The sequence below is a fragment of the Heterodontus francisci genome, chromosome 4, assembly GCF_036365525.1.
Source record: "Heterodontus francisci isolate sHetFra1 chromosome 4, sHetFra1.hap1, whole genome shotgun sequence".
Lineage (NCBI taxonomy): Eukaryota > Metazoa > Chordata > Chondrichthyes > Heterodontiformes > Heterodontidae > Heterodontus > Heterodontus francisci.
The window spans coordinates 74224430-74245464 of record NC_090374.1 but is presented as its reverse complement, the minus strand read 5'-3'; the positions used below and the strand labels follow the sequence as shown (position 1 = coordinate 74245464).

Here is a 21035-nt window from a genome sequence, read left to right as displayed (position 1 = left end):
TTGACATTTAATGGCATTACCATCGCTGAATCCCCCACTATCAACATCCTAGGGACTACCATTGACCAGAAACTGAATTGGAGTAGCCATATCAATGCCGTGGCTACAAAAGCAGGTCAGAGGCTAGGAATCCTGCGGCGAGTAACTCACCTCCTGACTCCCCAAAGCCTGCACCATCTACAAGGCACGTCAGAAGTGTGATGGAATATTCTCCACTTGCCTGGATGGGTGCAGCTCCAACAACACTCAAGAAGCTTGACAGCATCCAGGACAAAGCAGCCCGCTTGATCGGCACACCATCCACAAACATTCACTCCCTCCACCACCGACACACAGTGGCAGTAGTGTGTACCATCTACAAGATGCACTGCAGCAACACACCAAGACTCCTTAGACAGCACCTTCCAAACGGGCAACCTCTACCACCTCGAAGGACAATAACAGCAGATGCATGGGAACATCACCACCTGCAAGTTCCCGTCCAAGTCACACACCATCCTGACTTGGAACGATATCGCCTTCCTTCACTGTCGCTGGGTCAAAATCCTGGAACTCCCTTCCTAACAGCACCATGGGTGTACCGACCTCACATGGACTGCAGCGGTTCAAGAAGGCAGCTTACCACCACCTTCTCAAGGGCAATTGGGGATGGGCAATAAATGCTGGCATAGCTAGTGACACCCACATCCCATGAACGAATAATAAAAAAAATTAAATATTATTGAATAATTTCACTGTTTCCCCTTCTTGTGACAAATACTTGAGCTGTGTCATGAACAATTTTATGTGCCTGTGATAAATGAGCATGCATTGCCCCAGGAATTCTTTAGTGGCTTTGTTTTTGAAATATTTAAATTGTGGGGTTCATATTTAAAACTAACTTCCTGAAAATTAATTAAGTGTGTGGTGGGGTGTGGGGTGGTTGCTGGCGAGGAAAGAAATAAAAGAGATCTAAGATACGACCGTTGAATGTACAAATATAATAAATATTTTTCTACATGTGATTCTTCAGTGCAGAGCAAATCTTCAGTTCAAAACAGAACAGGAACTCTGCAAACTGTTGCTGCCAATGCCTCTGACAAGGGAGGAAGAGTAATTGAGCTAGGGCACCTGCTCCCAATCGCTGTCTATTAGCCCCTGTTGTGAGTGCAGATGAGCATCAGGCAAGAACAGTATGAAACCTATCTGCGCTACCCCAGAACTGAACGCGTTGTCGATACTGAATTTACAGTTAACAATTAAATTCTTACCCTTCAGATTTATTTTACTGGATCCAGTTTTGGTTTCCTTAGTTTCCAGAGAAGTATTCCTCCTTGCCACGAATGGAAGATTCTGCTCCCTAGGAAAAAAAGGCAATACATTCAATTGTTACAATTCTTTAATACATAAAACATCACAAAGCATAGTATCAACATAAATAATTTATTAATTTGATATTCTTTGGATATTGATACTAAAATGGGTTCACCGACACTTAACTATTAAACAGTCCTGTGATGCCACTTACAATTTGAACAAACCATAGTAATCACTTTGTACTGAATACAGTTTTGAATGAATATAGCTGGCTCCTTGGACTGATACTGGCTGAAGCATAATGTGACGATCTAATTATAATGGGAAGAAGTTGTACACTGCGTCAATTCATGCAATAAAGATATCAATTTTAAAAATAATGTGAGCTTGATAACTCTGCTGTCTGCGTACAATATTGTGGATGGACAGAGTGGGAAAAGACGACGACAGGCCTTGTGGGTACTTGGACACATCCATTCATGGAGTATGACTTACCAACTTCGAAGACAAGCAACGCTTTGTAAACCAAAGAAATTCATGCCATTCTATTTCACACAGGATTAGTACTGATGCAAAAGTGCATTGACATAAATGCAGCATTCATGGGAGGTTTAATTCTTATGAAGCTCCAGGGAGAAATTTGGCTATTGTCTCCTGAAATATTGATAAAATTATTAAAACTGTATTGCGTACAGCAATACCTTCAGTAGCAGTCGGACCTGTTCAAGCGCGCCGGAGTTTTGAAAAAAAAAGCCAACAGTGACATCACAGGAAAGCTGCAAGGTGATCGGTTGGTGAGTCTCTGCTGTTAGGGAATAACTCTAAATAGCTGGGTAAGTAAATAAAGTAAAGGGAAAGGTTACAGTTTTTTTTTTAAAATATAGTAGGTATTTTTTTTTAGGGAATCAAGGTCCCTAGTGTAAATAATCAAATTGTTGGGTAATTTAAGGGGATAAATTAAGGGCAAGTCATGGTAGGACAGCTCGGCAACGTGGAGTGCTCCTCCTGTGCAATGTGGGAAGTCAGGGACACTTCCAGTGTCCAGAGCGAACACATGTGCAGGAAGTGTCTCCAGCTGCAGCTACTCGAAATTCGCGTTTCGGATCCAGAGCAATGGCTGGAGACATTGTGGAGCATCCGCAAGTCTGAGATTATCGCAGATAGCACGCACAGGGAGGTGGTCACACCGCAGGTAGACTGCTCAGACAGAAAGGGAATGGTGGCCGCCAGGCAGAGTAGAAGAATGAGGCAGGTAGTGCAGGAGTCCCCTGGGTCCATCTCCTTTTCTAATAGATTTTCCACTTTGGATACTGTTGGGGGAGATAGCTTCTCAGGGGAGTGCAGCAAGAGCCAAGTCTGTAGCACCACGGGTGGCTCAGCTGCAGAGGAGGGGGGGAAAAGGAGTGGGAGAGCTATAGTGATGGGGGATTCTATCGTAAGGGGTACAGATAGGTGTTTCTGTGGTCACAAACGTGACTCCAGGATGGTATGTTGCCTCCCTGGTGCTAGGGTCAAGGATGTCACAGAGTGGTTGCAGGACATTCTGAAGGGGGAGGGTGAGCAGTCAGCGGTCATGGTATACATTGGTACCAACAGCATCGGTAGAAAGAGGGATGAGGTCCTGCAACAAGAATTTAGGGAGCTAGGTAGCAGATTAAAAAGCAGGACTTCAAAGGTTGTAATCTCTGGATTACTCCCGGTGCCACGTGCTAGTGAGTACAGGAACAGGAGGATAGAGCAGATGAATACGTGGCTGAGAAGATGGTGCAGGAGGGAGGGCTTTAGTTTCCTGGATCATTGGGACTATTTTTGGCAAAGGTGGGACCTGTACAAGTTGGACGGGTTGCACCTGAACTGGAACAGGACCAACATCCTTGCTGGGAGGTTTGCTAGTGCTGTTAGGTAGGGTGGGGTGGGGGTGGGGGTGGGGGGGGGGGGAAGCGGCGGACGAGTGGTTTAAACTAATTTGGCAGGGGAATGGGATACAGAGTGGAGGTACAGTAAGGGGTGATGCACAGTCAAATATAGAAGAGAAACAGTCAGTCTGGAAGGCAGAGCAAATATCGACCTGTTAAGGCACATGTGAAAAATGCAAGGCTGGATTGCATCTATTTCAATGCAAGGAGTCTTGCTAGTAAGGCAGATGAATTGAGGGCATTGATTAACACATGGGATTATGATATTATTGCCATCACAGAGACGTGGTTGAGCTGCCAGTCCTGCCCCTCACTCAATGTTCCAGGGTATAGAATCTTCAGGCTTGAAGGGGAGGGGATAAAAGAGGAGGTGGTATTGCACTGTTGATCAAGAAGTCAATTACTGCAGTAAGAAGGGATGATATCTTAGTAGGTTCCTCAAATGAGGCCATATGGGTAGAACTTAAAAACAAAAAGGGGGCAAACACTTGCCTGGGAATGTACTACAGGCTTCCAAACAGTCAGGGAGAGATAGAGGAGCAGATATGTAGGCAAATCTCAGAGGTGTAAAAATAATAGGGTAATAATAGTGTGGGATTTCAACTTCCCCAATATCAACTGAGATAGTCTTAGTGCAAAAGGCTTAAAGGGGGCGGAATTATTAAAATGCATACAGGAGAGCTTTTTGAGCCAGCACGTACAAAGTCCTACAAGAGAAGGGGCAGTACTGGACCTAATCCTAGGGAGTGAAGCTAGACAAGTGGCAGAAGTGTCAGTGATGGAGCATTTTGGGGATAGTGACCCTAACTCTAAGATTTAAGGCAGTTATGGAAAAGGACGAGGATGGACCGGAAATAAAGGTACTGAATTGGGGGAAGGCCAATTTCAGTATGATAAAACAGGATCTGGCCAAAGTGGACTGGGAGCAGCTACTTGAAGGAAAGTCTGCATCAGACCAGTGGGAGTCAGTCAAAGAGGAAATAGTGAGTGTTCAGAGCCAACATGTATCCATTAAGGTGAAGGGTAGGACCAACAAGGCCAGGGAATCCTGGCTATCAAAGGATATAGAGGATTGCATCAGGAAACAAAAAGGAGGCTTAAGGCAGATTCAGAGCACTGAAAACAGCGGAGGCCCAAGAAGAGTATAGAAAGTGTAGGAGGGTACTTATAAAAGTAAATTAAGAGAGCGAAGAGGGAACATGAAAAAACACTGCGGGCAAGATAAAGGAAAATCCTAAGGCATTTTGTCAGTAATATTGAGTGCAAGAGGATGAGCAGGGAAAGAGTAGGGCCCATTAGGGACCAAAGTGGCAATCTGTGTGTGGAGCCGGAAGATATTGGAGATCAGGGAGGGGAATTGTGATATACTTGAACATATCAGTATTGAAAGGGAGGAAGTATTAGCTGTTTTCGTCGGCTTAAAAGTGGATAAATCCCCAGGCCCAGATGAGATGTATCCCAGGCTGTTATGTGAGGCAAAGGAGGAGATAGCAGGGGCTCTGACACGAATTTTCAAATCTTCTCTGACCACAGGAGAGGGACCAGAGGACTGGAGGTCAGCAAATATGGTACCATTATTCAAGAAGGGTAGCATGGATAAACCAGGTAATTATAGGCCGGTAAGTCTAACATCTGTGGTTGGGAAACTATTGGAAAAAATTCTGAGGGACAGGATTAATCTCCACTTGGAGAGGCAGGGATTAATCAGGGATAGTCAGCATGGCTTTTTCAGGGGGAGATCGTGTCGAACTAACTTGATTGAATTTTTCGAGGAGGTGACTAGATGTGTAGATGAGGGTAAAGCAGTTGATGTAGTCGACATGGACTTCAGTAAGGCTTTTGATAAGGTCCCGCATGGGAGATTGGTCAAGAAAGTAAGAGCCCATGAGATCCTGGGGAATTTGGCAAATTTGATCCAAAATTGGCTTAGTGGCAGGAGGCAGAGGGTGATGGTCGAGGGCTGTTTCTGCGAGTGGAAGCCTGTGACCAGTGGTGTACCGCAGGGATCGGTGCTGGGACCCTTGCTGTTTGTAATGTACATTAATGATTTAGATGTGAATATAGGAGGTATGATCAGTAAGTTTGCAGATGACACAAAAATTGGTGGTGTAGTAAATAGTGAGGAGGAAAGCCTTAGATTACAGGATGATATGGATAGACTGGTAAGATGGGCGGAGTGGTGGCAAATGAAATTTAATCCTGAGAAGTGTGAGGTGATGCATTTTGGGAGGACTAACAAGGCAAGGGAATATACAATTGATGGTAGGACCCTAGGAAGTACAGAAGGTCAGAGGGACCTTGGTGTACTTGTCCATAGATCACTGAAGGCAGCAGCACAGGTAGATAAGGTGGTTAAGGAAGGCATATGGGATACTTGCCTTTATTAGCCGCGGCACAGAATATAAGAGCAGGGAGATTATGATGGAGCTGTATAAAACACTAATTAGGCCACAGCTGGAGTACTGTGTACAGTTCTGGGCACCACACTGTAGGAAGGATGTGATTGCACTGGAGAGGGTGCAGAGGAGATTCACCAGGGAGTTCCGAAGAAGGGTCACTGACCCGAAACGTTAACTCTGCTTCTCTTTCCACAGATGCTGCCAGACCTGCTGAGTGAATCCAGCATTTCTTGTTTTTGTTTCAGATTTCCAGCATCCGCAGTATTTTGCTTTTATTTCTTTTAATTCACCAGGATGTTGCCTGGGCTGGAGCATTTCAGCTAAGAGAGACTGAAAAGGCTAGGGTTGTTTTCCTTAGAGCTGAGAAGGCTGAGGGGCGACATGATTGAAGTATACAAAATTATAATGGGTTGATAGGAAGAAATTTTTTCCCTTAGCGGAGGAGTCAATAACCAGGGGCATAGATTTAAGGTAAGGGGCAGGAGGTTTAGAGGGTATTTGAGGAAAAAAAATTTCACTCAGGGTGTTTGGAATCTGGAACGCACTGCCTGAAGAGACAGTAGAGGCAGGAATCATCACAACATTTAAGAAGTATTTAGATGAGCACTTGAAACGCCATAGCATACAAGGCTACGGGCCAAGTGCTGGAAAATGGGACAAGAATAGGTAGGTGCTTGATGGCCAGCACAGACATGATGGGCCAAAGGGCCTGTTTCTGTGCTGTATAACTATGACTACAAGCAGATCTGCCATTGGCTGCTCAGATTTAAGTCACAGGACACACTGTTTTATAGCATATGGGTTAACACACCATATATTACCAGAACTATTGATTTACAGTGACAGAATATCAAATTATTTCCATTAAATGGTTTTCTGAAATTTTTACCAGTATTTTTAGGATATAATTTCTGTTTTAAAAAACCCACAGTGGCCACAATTATTATATACTTCTTAAATTTTCTTTCAACAAGATAGGAATTATGCCATTTTCCCCATATTAGCAGCAGACTGCTCATAGCATTGTGCTTGATTCGCAGGAGGCACTGTTATCAACTTTTGCGCTGGTATTAGTCTATTTGCTTCGAAAAGCTTCTACTTTGAAGACTTGCAACATTTAATGGAAGTATTTTGACCAATGATGCAATAATTAGCAGTTGAGCGAGACCGGCAGAAGGCATAAAAGAGCTGCGGTGGCAGGAAGGCATGAGAGAGAGGGAGTCCAAATGAACATACGAACTAGGAGTAGGAGTAGGGAATTCAGCCCTTCGTGTCTGCTCCACCATTCAACAAGATCATGGCTGATCTGATTGGAACCTCAACTCCACATTTCTGCCTACTCCCGATAGCCTTTCACCCCATTGCTGATCAAGAATCTATCTAATGCTGCCTTAAAAATATTCAAAGACTCTGCTTCGCCATAGTATGCAAGGCTATGGGCCAAGTGCTGGACAATGGGATTACAATAGGTAGGTGCTTGATGGTGGCACAGACACGAAGGGCCTGTTTCTGTGCTGAATGACTCTATGACTTTTTGTGCTGGTATTAGCTTATTTGCTTAGAAAAGCTTCTACTTTGAAGATTTGCTACAACACTGGCATCAACCCTGTAACGTAGAAAATTGCCCAAGTATGTCTTGTACACAAAAAGCAGGACAAGTCCAATCCGGTCAATTACCGCCCCATCAGCCTGCTCTCAATCATGGGTAAAGTGATGGAAGGTGTCATCAACAGTGCCATCAAGCAGCACTTGCTTAGCAATAACCTGCTTAGTGACGCTCAGTTTCGGTTCTGCCAGGGCCACTCAGCTCCTGATCTCATTACAGCCTTGGTTCAAACATGGACAAAAGAGCTGAACTCAAGAGGTGAGGGGAGCATTTGACCGAGTATGGCATCAAGGAGCCCTAGCAAAACAGAAGTCAATGGGAATCAGGGGGAAAACTCTCCACTGGTTGGAGTCATACCTAGTGAAAAGGAAGATGTTTGTGGTCATTGGAGGTCAATCATCTCAGCTCCAGGACATCACTGCAGGAGTTCCTCAGGGTAGTGTCCTCGGCCCAACCATCTTCTGTTGCTTCATCAATGACCTTCCTTCAATCATAAAGGTCAGAAGTGGGAACGTTCGCTGATGATTGCACAATATTCAGCACCATTCGCAACTCCTCAGCTACTGAAGCAGTCCGTGTAGAAATGTAGCAAGACTTGGACAATATCCAGGCTTGGGCTGATAAATGGCAAATAACATTCGCGCCACACAAGTGCCAGGCAATGACCATCTCCAACAAGAGAGAATCTAACCATTTCCCCTTGACATTCAATGGAATTACCATCACTGAATTCCCCACTATCAACATCCTGGGGGCTACCATTGGCCAGAAACTGAACTGGAGTAGCCATATAAATACCGTGGCTACAAGAACAGGTCAGAGGCTAGGAATCCTGCGGTGAGTAACTCACCTCCTGTCTCCCCACCTGTCCACCATCTACAAGGCACAAGTCAGGAGTGTGATGGAATACTCTCCACTTGCCTGGATGGGTGCAGCTCCAACAACACTCAAGAAGCTCGACACCATCCAGGACAAAACAGCCCGCTTGATTGGCACCCCATCTACAAATATTCACTCCCTCCACCACCGATGCACAGTGGCAGCAGTGTGTGACATCTACAAGATGCACTACAGCAATGCACCAAGGCTCCTTAGACAGCACCTTCCAAACCTGCGACCACTACCAACTAGAAAGACAAGGGCAGCAAATGCATGGGAACACCACCCCTGCAAGTCACACACCATCCTGACTTGGAACTATATCGCCGTTCCTTCACTGTCACTGGGCCAAAATCCTGGAACTCCCTTCCTAACAGCACTGTGGGTGTATCTACCCCACATGGACTGCAGCGGTTCAGGAAGGCAGCTCACCACCACCTTCTCAAGGGCAATTAGGGATGGGCAATAAATGCTGGCCTGGCCAGCGACGCCCTCATCCCATGAATGAATTTTTAAAAAATGATCCGATAGCCATCATAGAGATATGGCTGGGACCTGAATATTCAAGGGTACGTGACATTTCAGAAGGACAGGAAACTAGGAAAAAGTGGAGGGGTAGCTCTGTTAATTAAGGATGACATTAGAGAGAGATGACCTTAGTTCTGTAAATCAAGGTGTGGAATCAGTTTGGGTAGAGATAAGAAATAGTAAAGGTAGAATGTCACTTGTGGGAATAGTTATAGCCCCCCCGAACAGTAACCTAACTGTAGGATGGGGTATACAGGAAGAAATAATGGGAGTTTGTCAGAAAGGTATGGCGATAATCATGGGGGATTTTAATCTACATATAGACTTGAAAAATCAGATGGGCAAAGGTAGCCTGGAAGATCAGTTAATGGAGTGTTTTTGGGACAGTTTCTTAGAGCAGCAAGTTTTATAGCCAACCAGAGAGTAGGCTACTCGAGATGCAGTAATGTGTAACGAGATAGGATTAATTAATGACCTCATAGTAAAGGCGCCCCTAGGTAACAGTGATCACATGATTGAATTTTGCATGGATCTAAGACGAGTGTTTTAAACTTAAATAAGGCTAATTTTGAGGGTTTGAAGACAGAGCTGGCTAAAGTAAACTGTGAAATTAGGTTAAGGGTTAGATCAGTTGAGTTGCAATGGCAGAAATTTAAGGAGATATTTCATAATACTCAGCAAAGACGCATTCCAGTGAGAAAGAAAAACTCTAGGGGAAGGACGCACCATCCGTGGCCAACTAAGGAAGTTAGAGATAGCATTAAATTGAAAGAAAAAGAGTACAATTCAGCGAAGAGTAGTGGCAGGTCAGAAGATTGGACAGATTATAAAAAACAGCAAAAGAATGACTAAAAGAATAATGAGAGAAATTAGAGTATGAAAGAAAGCTAGCTAAAAATATAAAAACAGATTGCAAGAGTTTCTACAGGTATTTAAAAAGGAAAAGAATTAGTAAAGTGAGTGTTGGTCCTCTCGAGAGCAAGTCTGGAGAGTTAATAATGGAAAATAAGGAAATGGTGGAGGAACTGAACAAATTTTTTGCATCTGTCTTCACTGTAGAGGATACAAATAACATCCAGAAATAATCGTGAATCAAGAGTTGAAAGGGAGGAAGGAACTTGACAATTAAAATCACCAGGGAAAGGGTACTGAGAAAATTCTCAGGGCCTGTATTCACTAGAGTTTCAAAGAATGAGAGGTGAACTCATTGAAACCTACAAAATACTTAAAAGGGATAGACAGGACAGATGCAGCCAAGATGTTTCCCCTGGTTGGGGAGTCTAGAACCAGGGGACACAATTTCACAATAAGGGGGAAGCCACTTAGGACAGCGATGAGGAAAAAGTTCTTTACTCAGAGGGTTGTGAATCTTTGGAATTCTCTACCCCAGAGGGCTGCGGAAGCTCAGTCATTGAGTATGTTTAAAGCAGACATTGACATATTTCTAAATATCAATGACATAAAGGGATCTGGAGATAGTGTGGAAAAAAGGCATTGAAGTGGATGATCAGCCATGATCTATTGAATGACGGAGCAGGCTCGATGGGCTAAATGGCCTACTCCTGTTACTATATAACTAGATGACAAGTCCCTCGGCCCTGATGGACTTCATCCTAGGGTCTTAAAAGAAGTGGCTGCTGAGACAGTGGATGCATTGGTTTTAATTTTCCAGAATGCCCTAGATTCTGGAAAGGTCTCTTCAGATTGGAAAGTAGCGAATGTAACTCCGCTATTCAATGAGGAAGACAGAAAGCAGGAAACTACGGACCATAATGGAATCTATTATTAAGGAGGTTACAGCAGGTCATTTAGAAAATCTCAATGCAATCAGGCAGAGTCAACAAGGTTTTGTGAAAGGGAAATCATGTTTGACTAATTTATTAGAGTTCTTTGAGGGAGTAACAAGCAACATGGATAAAGGGAAACCTGTGGATGTGGTGTACTTGGATTTCCAGAAGGCATCTGACAAGGTGCCACATCAAAGGTTACTAAACTAAATAAGAGTTCCTGGTGTAGGGGGTAACATATTAGCTATGGATAGAGGATTGGTTAACTAACAGGAATCAGAGAGTAGGCATAAATGGGTCATTTTCAGGTTCACAAGCTGGTAACTAGTGCAGTGCCACAGGGATCAGTGCTGGGGCCTCACTGTTTACAATCTGTATCAATGACTTCGATGAAGGGACAGAATGTATGATTGCTAAATTTGCTGATGACGCAAAGATAGGTAGGAGAGTAAGTTGTGAAAAGGATACAAGGAGTCTGCAAAGGGATATAAAGTGAGTGGGCAAAGATTTGGCAGATGCAATATCACGTGGGAAAGTGTAAACTTGTTCACTTTGGCCGGAAAAATAGAAAAGCAACATATATTTAAATGGAGGAAGATTGCAGAATTCTGAGATGCAGAGTGATCTGGGTGTCCTAGTACACGAAACACGAAAGGTTAGTATACAGGTACAGCAAGCGATGAAGAAGGCAAATGCAATATCGTCATTTATTGCAAGGGGAATGTCATATAAAAATAGAGATGTTTTGCTGCAGTTGTACAGGGCATTGGTGAGACCATATCTGGAATACTGTGTGCAGTTTTGGTCTCCTTACTTAAGAAAGGATATAAATGCTTTGGAAGCAATTCAGAGCAGGTTCATTCGACTGATTCCTGGGATGAGAGGGTTATCTTATGAGGAAGGGTTGGACAGGTTGGTTCTGTATTCATTGGAGTTTAGAAGGATGAGAGGTGATCTTATTGAAACATAAAAGATCCTGAAGGGACTTGACAGGGTGGATGTTGAAAGAATGTTTCCCCTTGTGGGAGAAACTAAAACTAGGGGGCACAGTTTAAAAAAAGGGTTCTCCCATTTGAGGCAGAGATGAGAATTTTTTTCTCTCAGGAGGGTTGTGAGTCTGTGGAACTCTTTTCCCCAATGAACTGCTCTTCATCCAATTGCCGAATTCATACTGAAATTGCAAATAAAATTCCTGTAATTTTTTTTACAAATGAAATATAAAATATGGATTTGAAAATTTATAATACAGTATCAAATATTGAAAAAGGTAAGCTGTAATTACCTTTCAAGCTTAATATTGTTAAAAAGTGGGTTGTCCACCCAATGTTAAAAAATTTAAAACAGTACAAGGTCCGTGCATTACCAGATAGCAGAGGGAATCAAGACTATAAAATGAAAATTCTTACATGTACATTTTTACATGACAAGTTATTTTCTGTATTTGATGCCAAGCCATTCAAAATGAAATAAAAAATTGAATCTGACACTGACGATTAGCTGGGAACAAAACATGGGTCACCAAAAGGCTATGAACCATTTCAGTCCAACAGCTTTCCCAGAAGTCACTTTAAAGCAGTGATGTTATAAGAATTACTCACGCTAGTACGGTCAGCGCATCCACATGCTTCTGCCTGTCACCAGTTAAAGTAAGTGATGGCCTCAAAGGTTCAGGCCAAGGCCACTGTCCCATCTTCTTTCCCTTGGGATCTTTCACCATCACTCTGCTACAACTTCCTAGCCTCCCCAGGGCTATTAAATATGAAGAGATCTATGAAGACAGTAAAATTCAATGAGATTTACAGTCCACTCGCCTCAGTGGGACTTGAATGGCATCTGCCCTAAAAGTCAGTCACTACTGATCTAATGTAAGGTTATACCGAAAGGTACTATTTTCTTCATTTGCTACTTCTGTCTGCATGTGGATCTATGAGAATTTCAACTGTACAGTTGTTGCATAAACATCACAATCCAACAATATGTCCATGCTTTAACTTCATTAACACCTCTAAGAATAAAAGATACGAAAACATTGACTGCTTAAAATGTAACTAATACTTAGTAATACATCGCAAAAATATTAAGTCACTTTGCATTTATATTAGTGTCAAGCTAGGCCCCCACCTGCCAAGAATGAGGCACATCAATTTTATCATGAACATCAGGGCGGCACAGTGGCGCAGTGGTTAGCACCGCAGCCTCACAGCTCCAGCGACCCGGGTTCAATTCTGGGCACTGCCTGTGTGGGGTTTGCAAGTTCTCCCTGTGTCTGCGTGGGTTTCCTCCAGGTGCTCCGGTTTCCTCCCACATGCCAAAAGACTTGCAGGTTGATAGGTAAATTGGCCATTACAAATTGCCCCTAGTATAGGTAGGTGGTAGGGAAATATAGGGACAGGTGGGTATGTGGTAGGAATGCGGGATTAGTGTAGGATTAGTATAAATGGGTGGTTGATGGTCGGCACAGACTCGGTGGGCCGAAGGGCCTGCTTCAGTGCTGCATCTCAACCTAATTTCCTCTACTGTCTCAGCTTCGACCGATATTTATATATCATGTGGCGCAGTGGTTAGCAGCGCAGCCTCACAGCTTCAGGGACCCGGGTTCAATTCTGGGTACTGCCTGTGTGGAGTTTGCAAGTTCTCCCTGTGTCTGCGTGGGTTTCCTCCGGGTGCTCCGGTTTCCTCCCACCACCAAAAGACTTGTAGGTGATAGGTAAATTGGCTGCGACAAATTGCCTCTCGTGTAGATAGGTGTTAGGGCATATGGGATTACTGTAGGGTTAGTATGAATGGGTGGTTGTTGGTCGGCACAGACTCAGTGGGCCGAAGGGCCTGTTTCAGTGCTGTATCTCTAAATAAAAAAAATACAGGCGGCACAGTGGCTAGCACCGCAGCCTCACAGCTCCAGCGACCCGGGTTCAATTCTGGGTACTGCCTGTGCGGAGTTTGCAAGTTCTCCCTGTGTCTGCGTGGGTTTCCTCCGGGTGCTCCGGTTTCCTCCCACATGCCAAAAGACTTGCAGGTTGATAGGTTAATTGGTCATTATAAATTGCCCCTAGTATAGGTAGATGGTAGGGGAATATAGGGACAGGTGGGGATGTGGTAGGAATATGGGGTTGGTGTAGGATTAGTATAAATGGGTGGTTGATGGTCGGCACAGACTCGGTGGGCCGAAGGGCCTGTTTCAGTGCTGTATCTCTAAACTAAATTGATTTTTATCTATTGTTAGAGCGAGAAAATGACTTGTTAAACAGATCAGCCGTGGCTAGAATTTTTTTTTTACATACTAACAAACATCGAAGGTGAGGAAGCGCATTCCAGGGCCTGCTAAGGAGGATAAAATTCACAAGGGCCAGGACTGGTTAGACCAGCTGGTCACATGACGACCTTGCTGTTCCAGAGTTTTCTTTTGAACTAGCCAGAGAGAGTTTGAAGGCAGAGTGTTTCTTTGCTCCTGGACTGAGATCTCTCCTGTCTGCTCCCATCTCTTTCTCACAAACTTCTGAATCCACTGAAGACACATGAACCCCAAGAGATAAAAGTCTCCTACAGCGAACAAGGTTTAAGAAGAATACTGGGCCCCGACGAAAAGCAAGTTCTACCTAAAATCAAGGACTCTACAGTGAGCTCTAAGAACCCTAACAACAACTCTTCAGATAATGCCTCAAACTTTTCCACTTCATTTTTTTCCTGCTCTTTTCTGTCTCTATTTGCATGTGTGCATCAGGTATGCATGCTAGCATGGGGCACGTCGTGTATCTGTTGGCGTCAAGCGAATTAGAGTTTAAGTTCAAGTTTAATAAATTTCAACTTTTCTTCTTTAAACCTAAGAAAGCCTGTTTGTGCTGGTTTCTTTGCCTTTAATTGGAAAGCGGTGAACAAGGGGGAGCTAAAAATATGGTGGTGGGAATTTTATGGTGGGTAGACAGGAGCCGACCACCGACGTAAAAGTTGGTGGCGAACCTGCTTCCGCCTCGCCTGGGGATCCGTTCCTTATTTTACGGGTCCCCAGGTATTAAATGTTCTGAGGCGGGACTTACACCTGCTTGAGGGAGCTGCCAGACAATCAGCAGGCCGGCAGCTCTTAGTTCCAGCAGCGCCATCGAGACCGGTGGCCACCGGGGGAAGGAAGGGGGGGTGGGAAGAGTTGGGTGCTGGGGGTGGTTGGGGTAGTGGGGGAGGCCTGTGTCCAATGATCAGGCCCCCCCCCCCACCAACCCTGGGACGATTTTATTTCCTGGTTCCAGGACGCCCACTTGCCATGCGTAAAATCTGCGTGGAAGCGTTAAGTGGCCACTTAAGGGCCTTGATTCGTCCTATGTAAAGGGCGGTGGAGGCAGGAGTGGGGCGGTGGAGGCGGGAACGGGTCGGAGGAGCCGCTCGCTCCATTTTAGCAACCCCACCCACCATCCCGCTCGTTGGGGTGGCAAAAATTCCGGCCCGTGTGTTTAAAATTAAACCCTGTTACGGTAAGACCAGGGAAGGCTGAAAGGGACCCTTAGACACCTTTCTCATCTGGTTGTAACATTAGGTTAAGCAATTCCATAATTAGAAGTTTCAACAAGGAATTTTATAGAACATGTAAAGCAATTGTTTTATAAGTTTAGTTATTTTAAGTGCATGGTGATAAATTTGGACGTTGAAATTGCAGAAGGTAACATTCCATTCAGTAAGCAAATGATAAAACATTATTAAATTATCCTTCTCTCTGAATGAAGGGTAAAAACTATATATTTGGGTGGTTTATAATCTCTTTCTTTTAGTTTTGGTGACTGCAGCTTGACAGTAGCGAAGGTGCGAGAGCGAGCTTACAGCTGGGAAGTCAATTTCAGTGTAAGTTTAAAAGTTAATTCCCTTTTGTTTTCGGAGGACCAGGGGACTGCTGGGTAAGTAAAAACTATATATTTGGGTGGTGGCTGTACCCGAGACACTACACGTGTAGTGTCTCCCACCCACCCTCCTCCTCTAACCAAAAACGTTGATAAGGTAAGCTTTTGATTTAAGAGGTTAGCAATCCAACGGACAGAACTTAACAAGTTTTGACATTTTTTTTTGGTTTTTCAGTAGATTTGTTGGGAATTTAGAATAGAGGGAATGGAAGTTAAGGCAGTTGTATGTTCCTCCTGCAGAATGTGGGAGGTAAGGGTCGCCAAGAGTGTCCCTGCTGACTGCATCTGCGGGAAGTGCACCCAACTCCAGCTCCTCGAGAACCGTGTTAGGGAACTGGAGCTGGAGCTGGATGAACTTCGGATCATTCGGGAGGCGGAGGGGGTTATTGAGAGGAGTTATGGGGAGGTAGTCACACCTCAGGTAAAAGAAGTAGGTAGATGGGTTACCGTCAGGGGAAGGAGAGGGAACCAGCAGGCAGTGCAGGGATCCCCTGTGGCCGTTTCCCTCAACAACAGGTATACCGTTTTGGATACTGTTGCAGGGGACGACTTACCAGGGGTAAGCAATGGGGTACAGGTATCTGGCACAGAGTCTGTCCCTGTTGCTCAGAAGGGAAGGGGGAAGAGGAGCAGAGCATTAGTCATTGGGGACTCCATAGTTAGGGGAACAGATAGGAGGTTCTGTGGGAACGAGAGAGACTCACGGTTGGTATGTTGCCTCCCAGGTGCCAGGGTTCGTGATGTCTCGGATCGTGTTTTTGGGATTCTTAAGGGGGAGGGGGAGCAGCCCCAAGTCGTGGTCCACATAGGCACCAACGACATAGGTAGGAAGAGAGATGGGGATTTAAGACAGAAATTCAGGGAGCTAGGGTGGAAGCTTAGAGCGAGAACAAACAGAGTTGTTATCTCTGGGTTGTTGCCCGTGCCACGTGACAGCAAAGCGAGGAATAGGGAGAGAGAGGAGTTGAACACGTGGCTGCAGGGATGGCGCAGGAGGGAGGGTTTTGGTTTCCTGGATAATTGGGGCTCTTTCTGGGGTAGGTGGGACCTCTACAAACAGGATGGTCTTCACCTGAACCAGAGGGGTACCAATATCCTGGGGGGGAGATTTGCGAGTGCTCTTCGGGGGGGTTTAAACTAATTCAGCAGGGGAATGGGAACCTAAATTGTTGTGCCAGTGTACAGGATGTTGAGAGTAGTGAGGTCAGGGATAAGGTTACAAGGACGCAAGAGGGCACTGGCAAGCGAGAACTTGGTTTAAAGTGTGTCTACTTCAACGCCAGGAGCATCTGGAATAAGGTGGGTGAGCTTGCAGCATGGGTTGGTACCTGGGATCTCGATGTAGTGGCCATTTCGGAGACATGGGTAGAGCAGGGGCAGGCATGGATGTTGCAGGTTCCAGGATTTAGATGTTTCAGTAAGAACAGAGAAAATGGTAAAGGGGGGGTGTGGCATTGTTAATCAAGGAGAGTATTACAGCGACAGAAAGGACATTTGAGGACTCGTCTACTGAGGTAGTATGGGCCGAGGTTAGAAACAGGAGAGGTGAGGTCACCCTGTTGGGAGTCTTTTATAGACCTCCAAATAGTTCCAGAGATATAGAGGAAAGGACAGCGAAGATGATTCTCGACAGGGGCGAGAGTAACAGGGTAGTTGTTATGGGGGACTTTAACTTTCCAAATATCGACTGGAAATACTATAGTTCGAGTACTTTAGATGGGTCAGTTTTTGTCCAGTGTGTGCAGGAGGGTTTTCTGACACAGTATGTAGACAGGCCAACCAGGGGCGATGCCACATTGGATTTGGTACTGGGTAATGAACCCGGCCAGGTGTTAGATTTAGAAGTAGGTGAGCACTTTGGTGATAGTGACCACAATTCGGTTAGGTTTACCTTAGCGATGGGCAGGGACAGGTATATACCGCAGGGCAAAAATTATAGCTGGGGGAAAGGAAATTATGATGCGATTAGGCAAGATTTAGGATGCGTAGGATGGGGAAGGAAACTGCAGGGGATGGGAACAATCGAAATGTGGAGCTTATTCAAGGAGCAGCTACTGCGTGTCCTTGATAAGTATGTACCTGTCAGGCAGGGAGGAAGTTGTCGAGCGAGGGAGCCGTGGTTTACTAAAGAAGTTGAAGAGCTTGTCAAGAGGAAGAAGGCGGCTTATGTTAGGATGAGACGTGAAGGCTCAGTTAGGGCGCTTGAGAGTTACAAGTTAGCCAGGAAGGATCTAAAGGGAGAGCTAAGAAGAGCAAGGAGAGGACACGAGAAGTCATTGGCAGATAGGATCAGGGAAAACCCTAAGGCTTTCTATAGGTATATCAGGAATAAAAGAATGACTAGAGTTAGATTAGGGCCAATCAAGGATAGTAGTGGGAAGTTGTGTGTGGAATCAGAGGAGGTAGGGGAAGTGTTAAATGAATATTTTGCGTCAGTATTTACAGCAGAGAAAGAAAATGTTGTCGAGGAGAATACTGAGATTCAGGCTACTAGGCTAGATGGGATTGAGGTTCACAAGGAGGAGGTGTTAGCAATTTTGGAAAGTGTGAAAATAGATAAGTCCCCTGGGCCAGATGGGATTTATCCTTGGATTCTCTGGGAAGCCAGGGAGGAGATTGCAGAGCCTTTGTCCTTGATCTTTATGTCATCATTGTCAACAGGAATAGTGCCGGAAGACTGGAGGATAGCAAATGTTGTCCCCTTGTTCAAGAAGGGGAGTAGAGACAGCCCTGGTAATTATAGACCTGTGAGCCTTACTTCGGTTGTGGGTAAAATGTTGGAAAAGGTTATAAGAGACAGGATTTATAATCATCTTGAAAAGAATAAGTTCATTAGCGATAGTCAGCACGGTTTTGTGACGGGTAGGTCGTGCCTCACAAACCTTATTGAGTTTTTCGAGAAGGTGACCAAACAGGTGGATGAGGGTAAAGCAGTGGATGTGGTGTATATGGATTTCAGTAAGGCGTTTGATAAGGTTCCCCATGGTAGGCTATTGCAGAAAATACGGAAGTATGGGGTTGAAGGTGATTTAGAGCTTTGGATCAGAAATTGGCTATCTGAAAGAAGACAGAAGGTGGTGGTTGATGGCAAATGTTCATCCTGGAGTTTAGTTACTAGTGGTGTACCGCAAGGATCTGTTTTGGGGCCACTGCTGTTTGTCATTTTTATAAATGACCTGGAAGAGGGTGTAGAAGAGTGGGTTAGTAAATTTGCGGATGACACTAAGGTCGGTGGAGTTGTGGATAGTGCCGAAGGATGTTGTAGGGTACAGAGGGACATAGATAGGCTGCAGAGCTGGGCTGAGAGATGGCAAATGGAGTTTAATGCGGAAAAGTGCGAGGTGATTCACTTTGGAAGGAGTAACAGGAATGTAGAGTACTGGGCTAATGGGAAGATTCTTGGTAGTGTAGATGAACAGAGAGATCTTGGTGTCCAGGTGCATAAATCCCTGAAGGTTGCTACCCAGGTTAATAGGGCTGTTAAGAAGGCATATGGTGTGTTAGCTTTTATTAGTAGGGGGATCGAGTTTCGGAGCCACAATGTCATGCTGCAGCTGTACAAAACTCTGGTGAGACCGCACCTGGAGTATTGCGTGCAGTTCTGGTCACCGCATTATAGGAAGGATGTGGAAGCTATGGAAAGGGTGCAGAGGAGATTTACGAGGATGTTGCCTGGTATGGAGGGAAGGTCTTACGAGGAAAGGCTGAGGGACTTGAGGTTGTTTTCGTTGGACAGAAGGAGGAGGAGAGGTGACTTAATAGAGACATATAAGATAATCAGAGGGTTGGATAGGGTGGATAGTGAGAGTCTTTTTCCTCGGATGGTGATGGCAAACACGAGGGGACATAGCTTTAAGTTGAGGGGTGATAGATATAGGACAGATGTCAGAGGTAGTTTCTTTACTCAGAGAGTAGTAGGGGCGTGGAACGCCCTGCCTGCAACAGTAGTAGACTCGCCAACTTTAAGGGCATTTAAGTGGTCATTGGATAGACATATGGATGAAAATGGAATAGTGTAGGTCAGATGGTTTCACAGGTCGGCGCAACATCGAGGGCCGAAGGGCCTGTACTGCGCTGTAATGTTCTAATTCTAATTAAACCCACTCTTCCACAAACAAGGATAGCTACACAATAACCAGGCCAAATAAGGAAACGAGAGAGACAATAAAAAAATTTATTTCAGAATTTCTTCCAATGCTCTCAAATAATGATTTTTGCAACTTTCACTCTATCGGGTAAATTGAATAGGGGATGCGAGGGGTGGAAATTTACATATACACTGCAGCTTGGCAGAAAAAGGCAGGTTGTAATGATTTACTCTGTGCAACAGACTTTGGACAAAACTAATACTCACAATTCGATGCAGCGAGAATGATTTTTCAGAGATTTTGATGCCATTATTGTGGCATATCTGCTTATAGATAGCGTGTGCAATGAACATTTGCAGCCAAGGTGACGCCGTCAATTTAAATAACATCTCTATTTCCTCTTGATTGTAATCTATAAAAGGAATCACAAGTCTAAGTTTCCATTATGATAAAGTTATTTTGGAACAACACATATTTACATCATCCCCAAAAGCAAGTCAAGAAAATAAAAAGTACAACTGAATTTTTTATCTTAATCTTCATTTTACACCATTATTTTGTCTTTGATACTATCAGTTCGCAACGGTGTTTCTCAATTGCAGCATTTTTGCTGAACCCATGATAATTAACAAAATTACTGGAGAAGTTGAGAAAATAAATTCAGAATGGGTATTCAGGATTGTAAAGTAATAAATTAAAATCTTTCTTCACCTTGACAACATATAGGAATGTAATACTGTAAATCATCCCAAGCTCGGCCAGATAAGGATCTCCCACGTAGTCGGTTTACCAAAAGCCGATATTCCACAACTACTCCTAATATGCCATGCAAGGTGTAAGCCGTTTCACAGAAGGCTTTCTGAATAGGAAGATAAAGAACAATTAAGTGAACCAATGTGGTTACTGATGGATTGTTGTTCAAGTTCAAATTAATCACCTTTAAAGCCATAAATGCACATTACGGGGCTTAAATTAGTCCTTTATCCAGATCCTTCAGAAATTGAAAGTTTAATACACTACCAGTCCTAACTCAATAGCTGATACATTTTTTTCCATCCCATCCAAAATTATAACTGCATAATTATGCTAAAAGTATAAAACCATCAAGTGGTGATTGTAATAATTTTTTGATGTAATCTGTCAAATGCAAAACAGTTCTCAAAATTCCATTTCGGTTCATATTCTTCACATGTACAGAAAAACACCCAGACGATTTGCATAGAAACTTTCAAGACAATGCATCAAATCAATGTCTTTAATATAAAAAAAGTCACTTGAAAACCAAAATGTAACTTGTTGCAATTGATTAATTTTACTTACATCATTTGGTTTCCTAACCAGTGCTCTAGTTGCTTGAACAACACAATCCAATAAAACACCAACCGGATTGGTCATCACATCAGAGTATTCCAAGAAAAATTTTGCAAGGATAGATGGAGGTATGGTACGAGAACACCCATAGTTTGTGTTTTCATAACAGCTATTATACAGCAATAGAAAAAATATATATTTACAACTTGTCAATCTCAGTAGTTGTAGCCCAGTTTTTGATGATGGAAACAACTTAAATGCATGACCAAGTAAGTGTTTGACACATGATTTTCCAATGGAAGTCTCAGAATGGCATTATTGAGTATTGCTGAAAACGGAGAG

The 21035-nt window shown here is 44.0% G+C and overlaps 1 protein-coding gene across 1 annotated transcript in view; it reads right to left on the bottom strand.

The window, feature by feature from the left end:
• Positions 1 to 21035, bottom strand: part of slf1 (SMC5-SMC6 complex localization factor 1) — a 107637-nt gene that overhangs the window by 19594 nt on the left and 67008 nt on the right. The window contains exons 11-15 of the mRNA XM_068029715.1: positions 20703 to 20862; positions 20094 to 20241; positions 19649 to 19794; positions 12010 to 12179; positions 1251 to 1339 (exon numbers count right to left, since the gene is read on the bottom strand). Of these exons, the coding sequence (XP_067885816.1) occupies positions 1251 to 1339; positions 12010 to 12179; positions 19649 to 19794; positions 20094 to 20241; positions 20703 to 20862 (713 nt within the window). The remainder of the gene's footprint in view (positions 1 to 1250; positions 1340 to 12009; positions 12180 to 19648; positions 19795 to 20093; positions 20242 to 20702; positions 20863 to 21035) is intronic.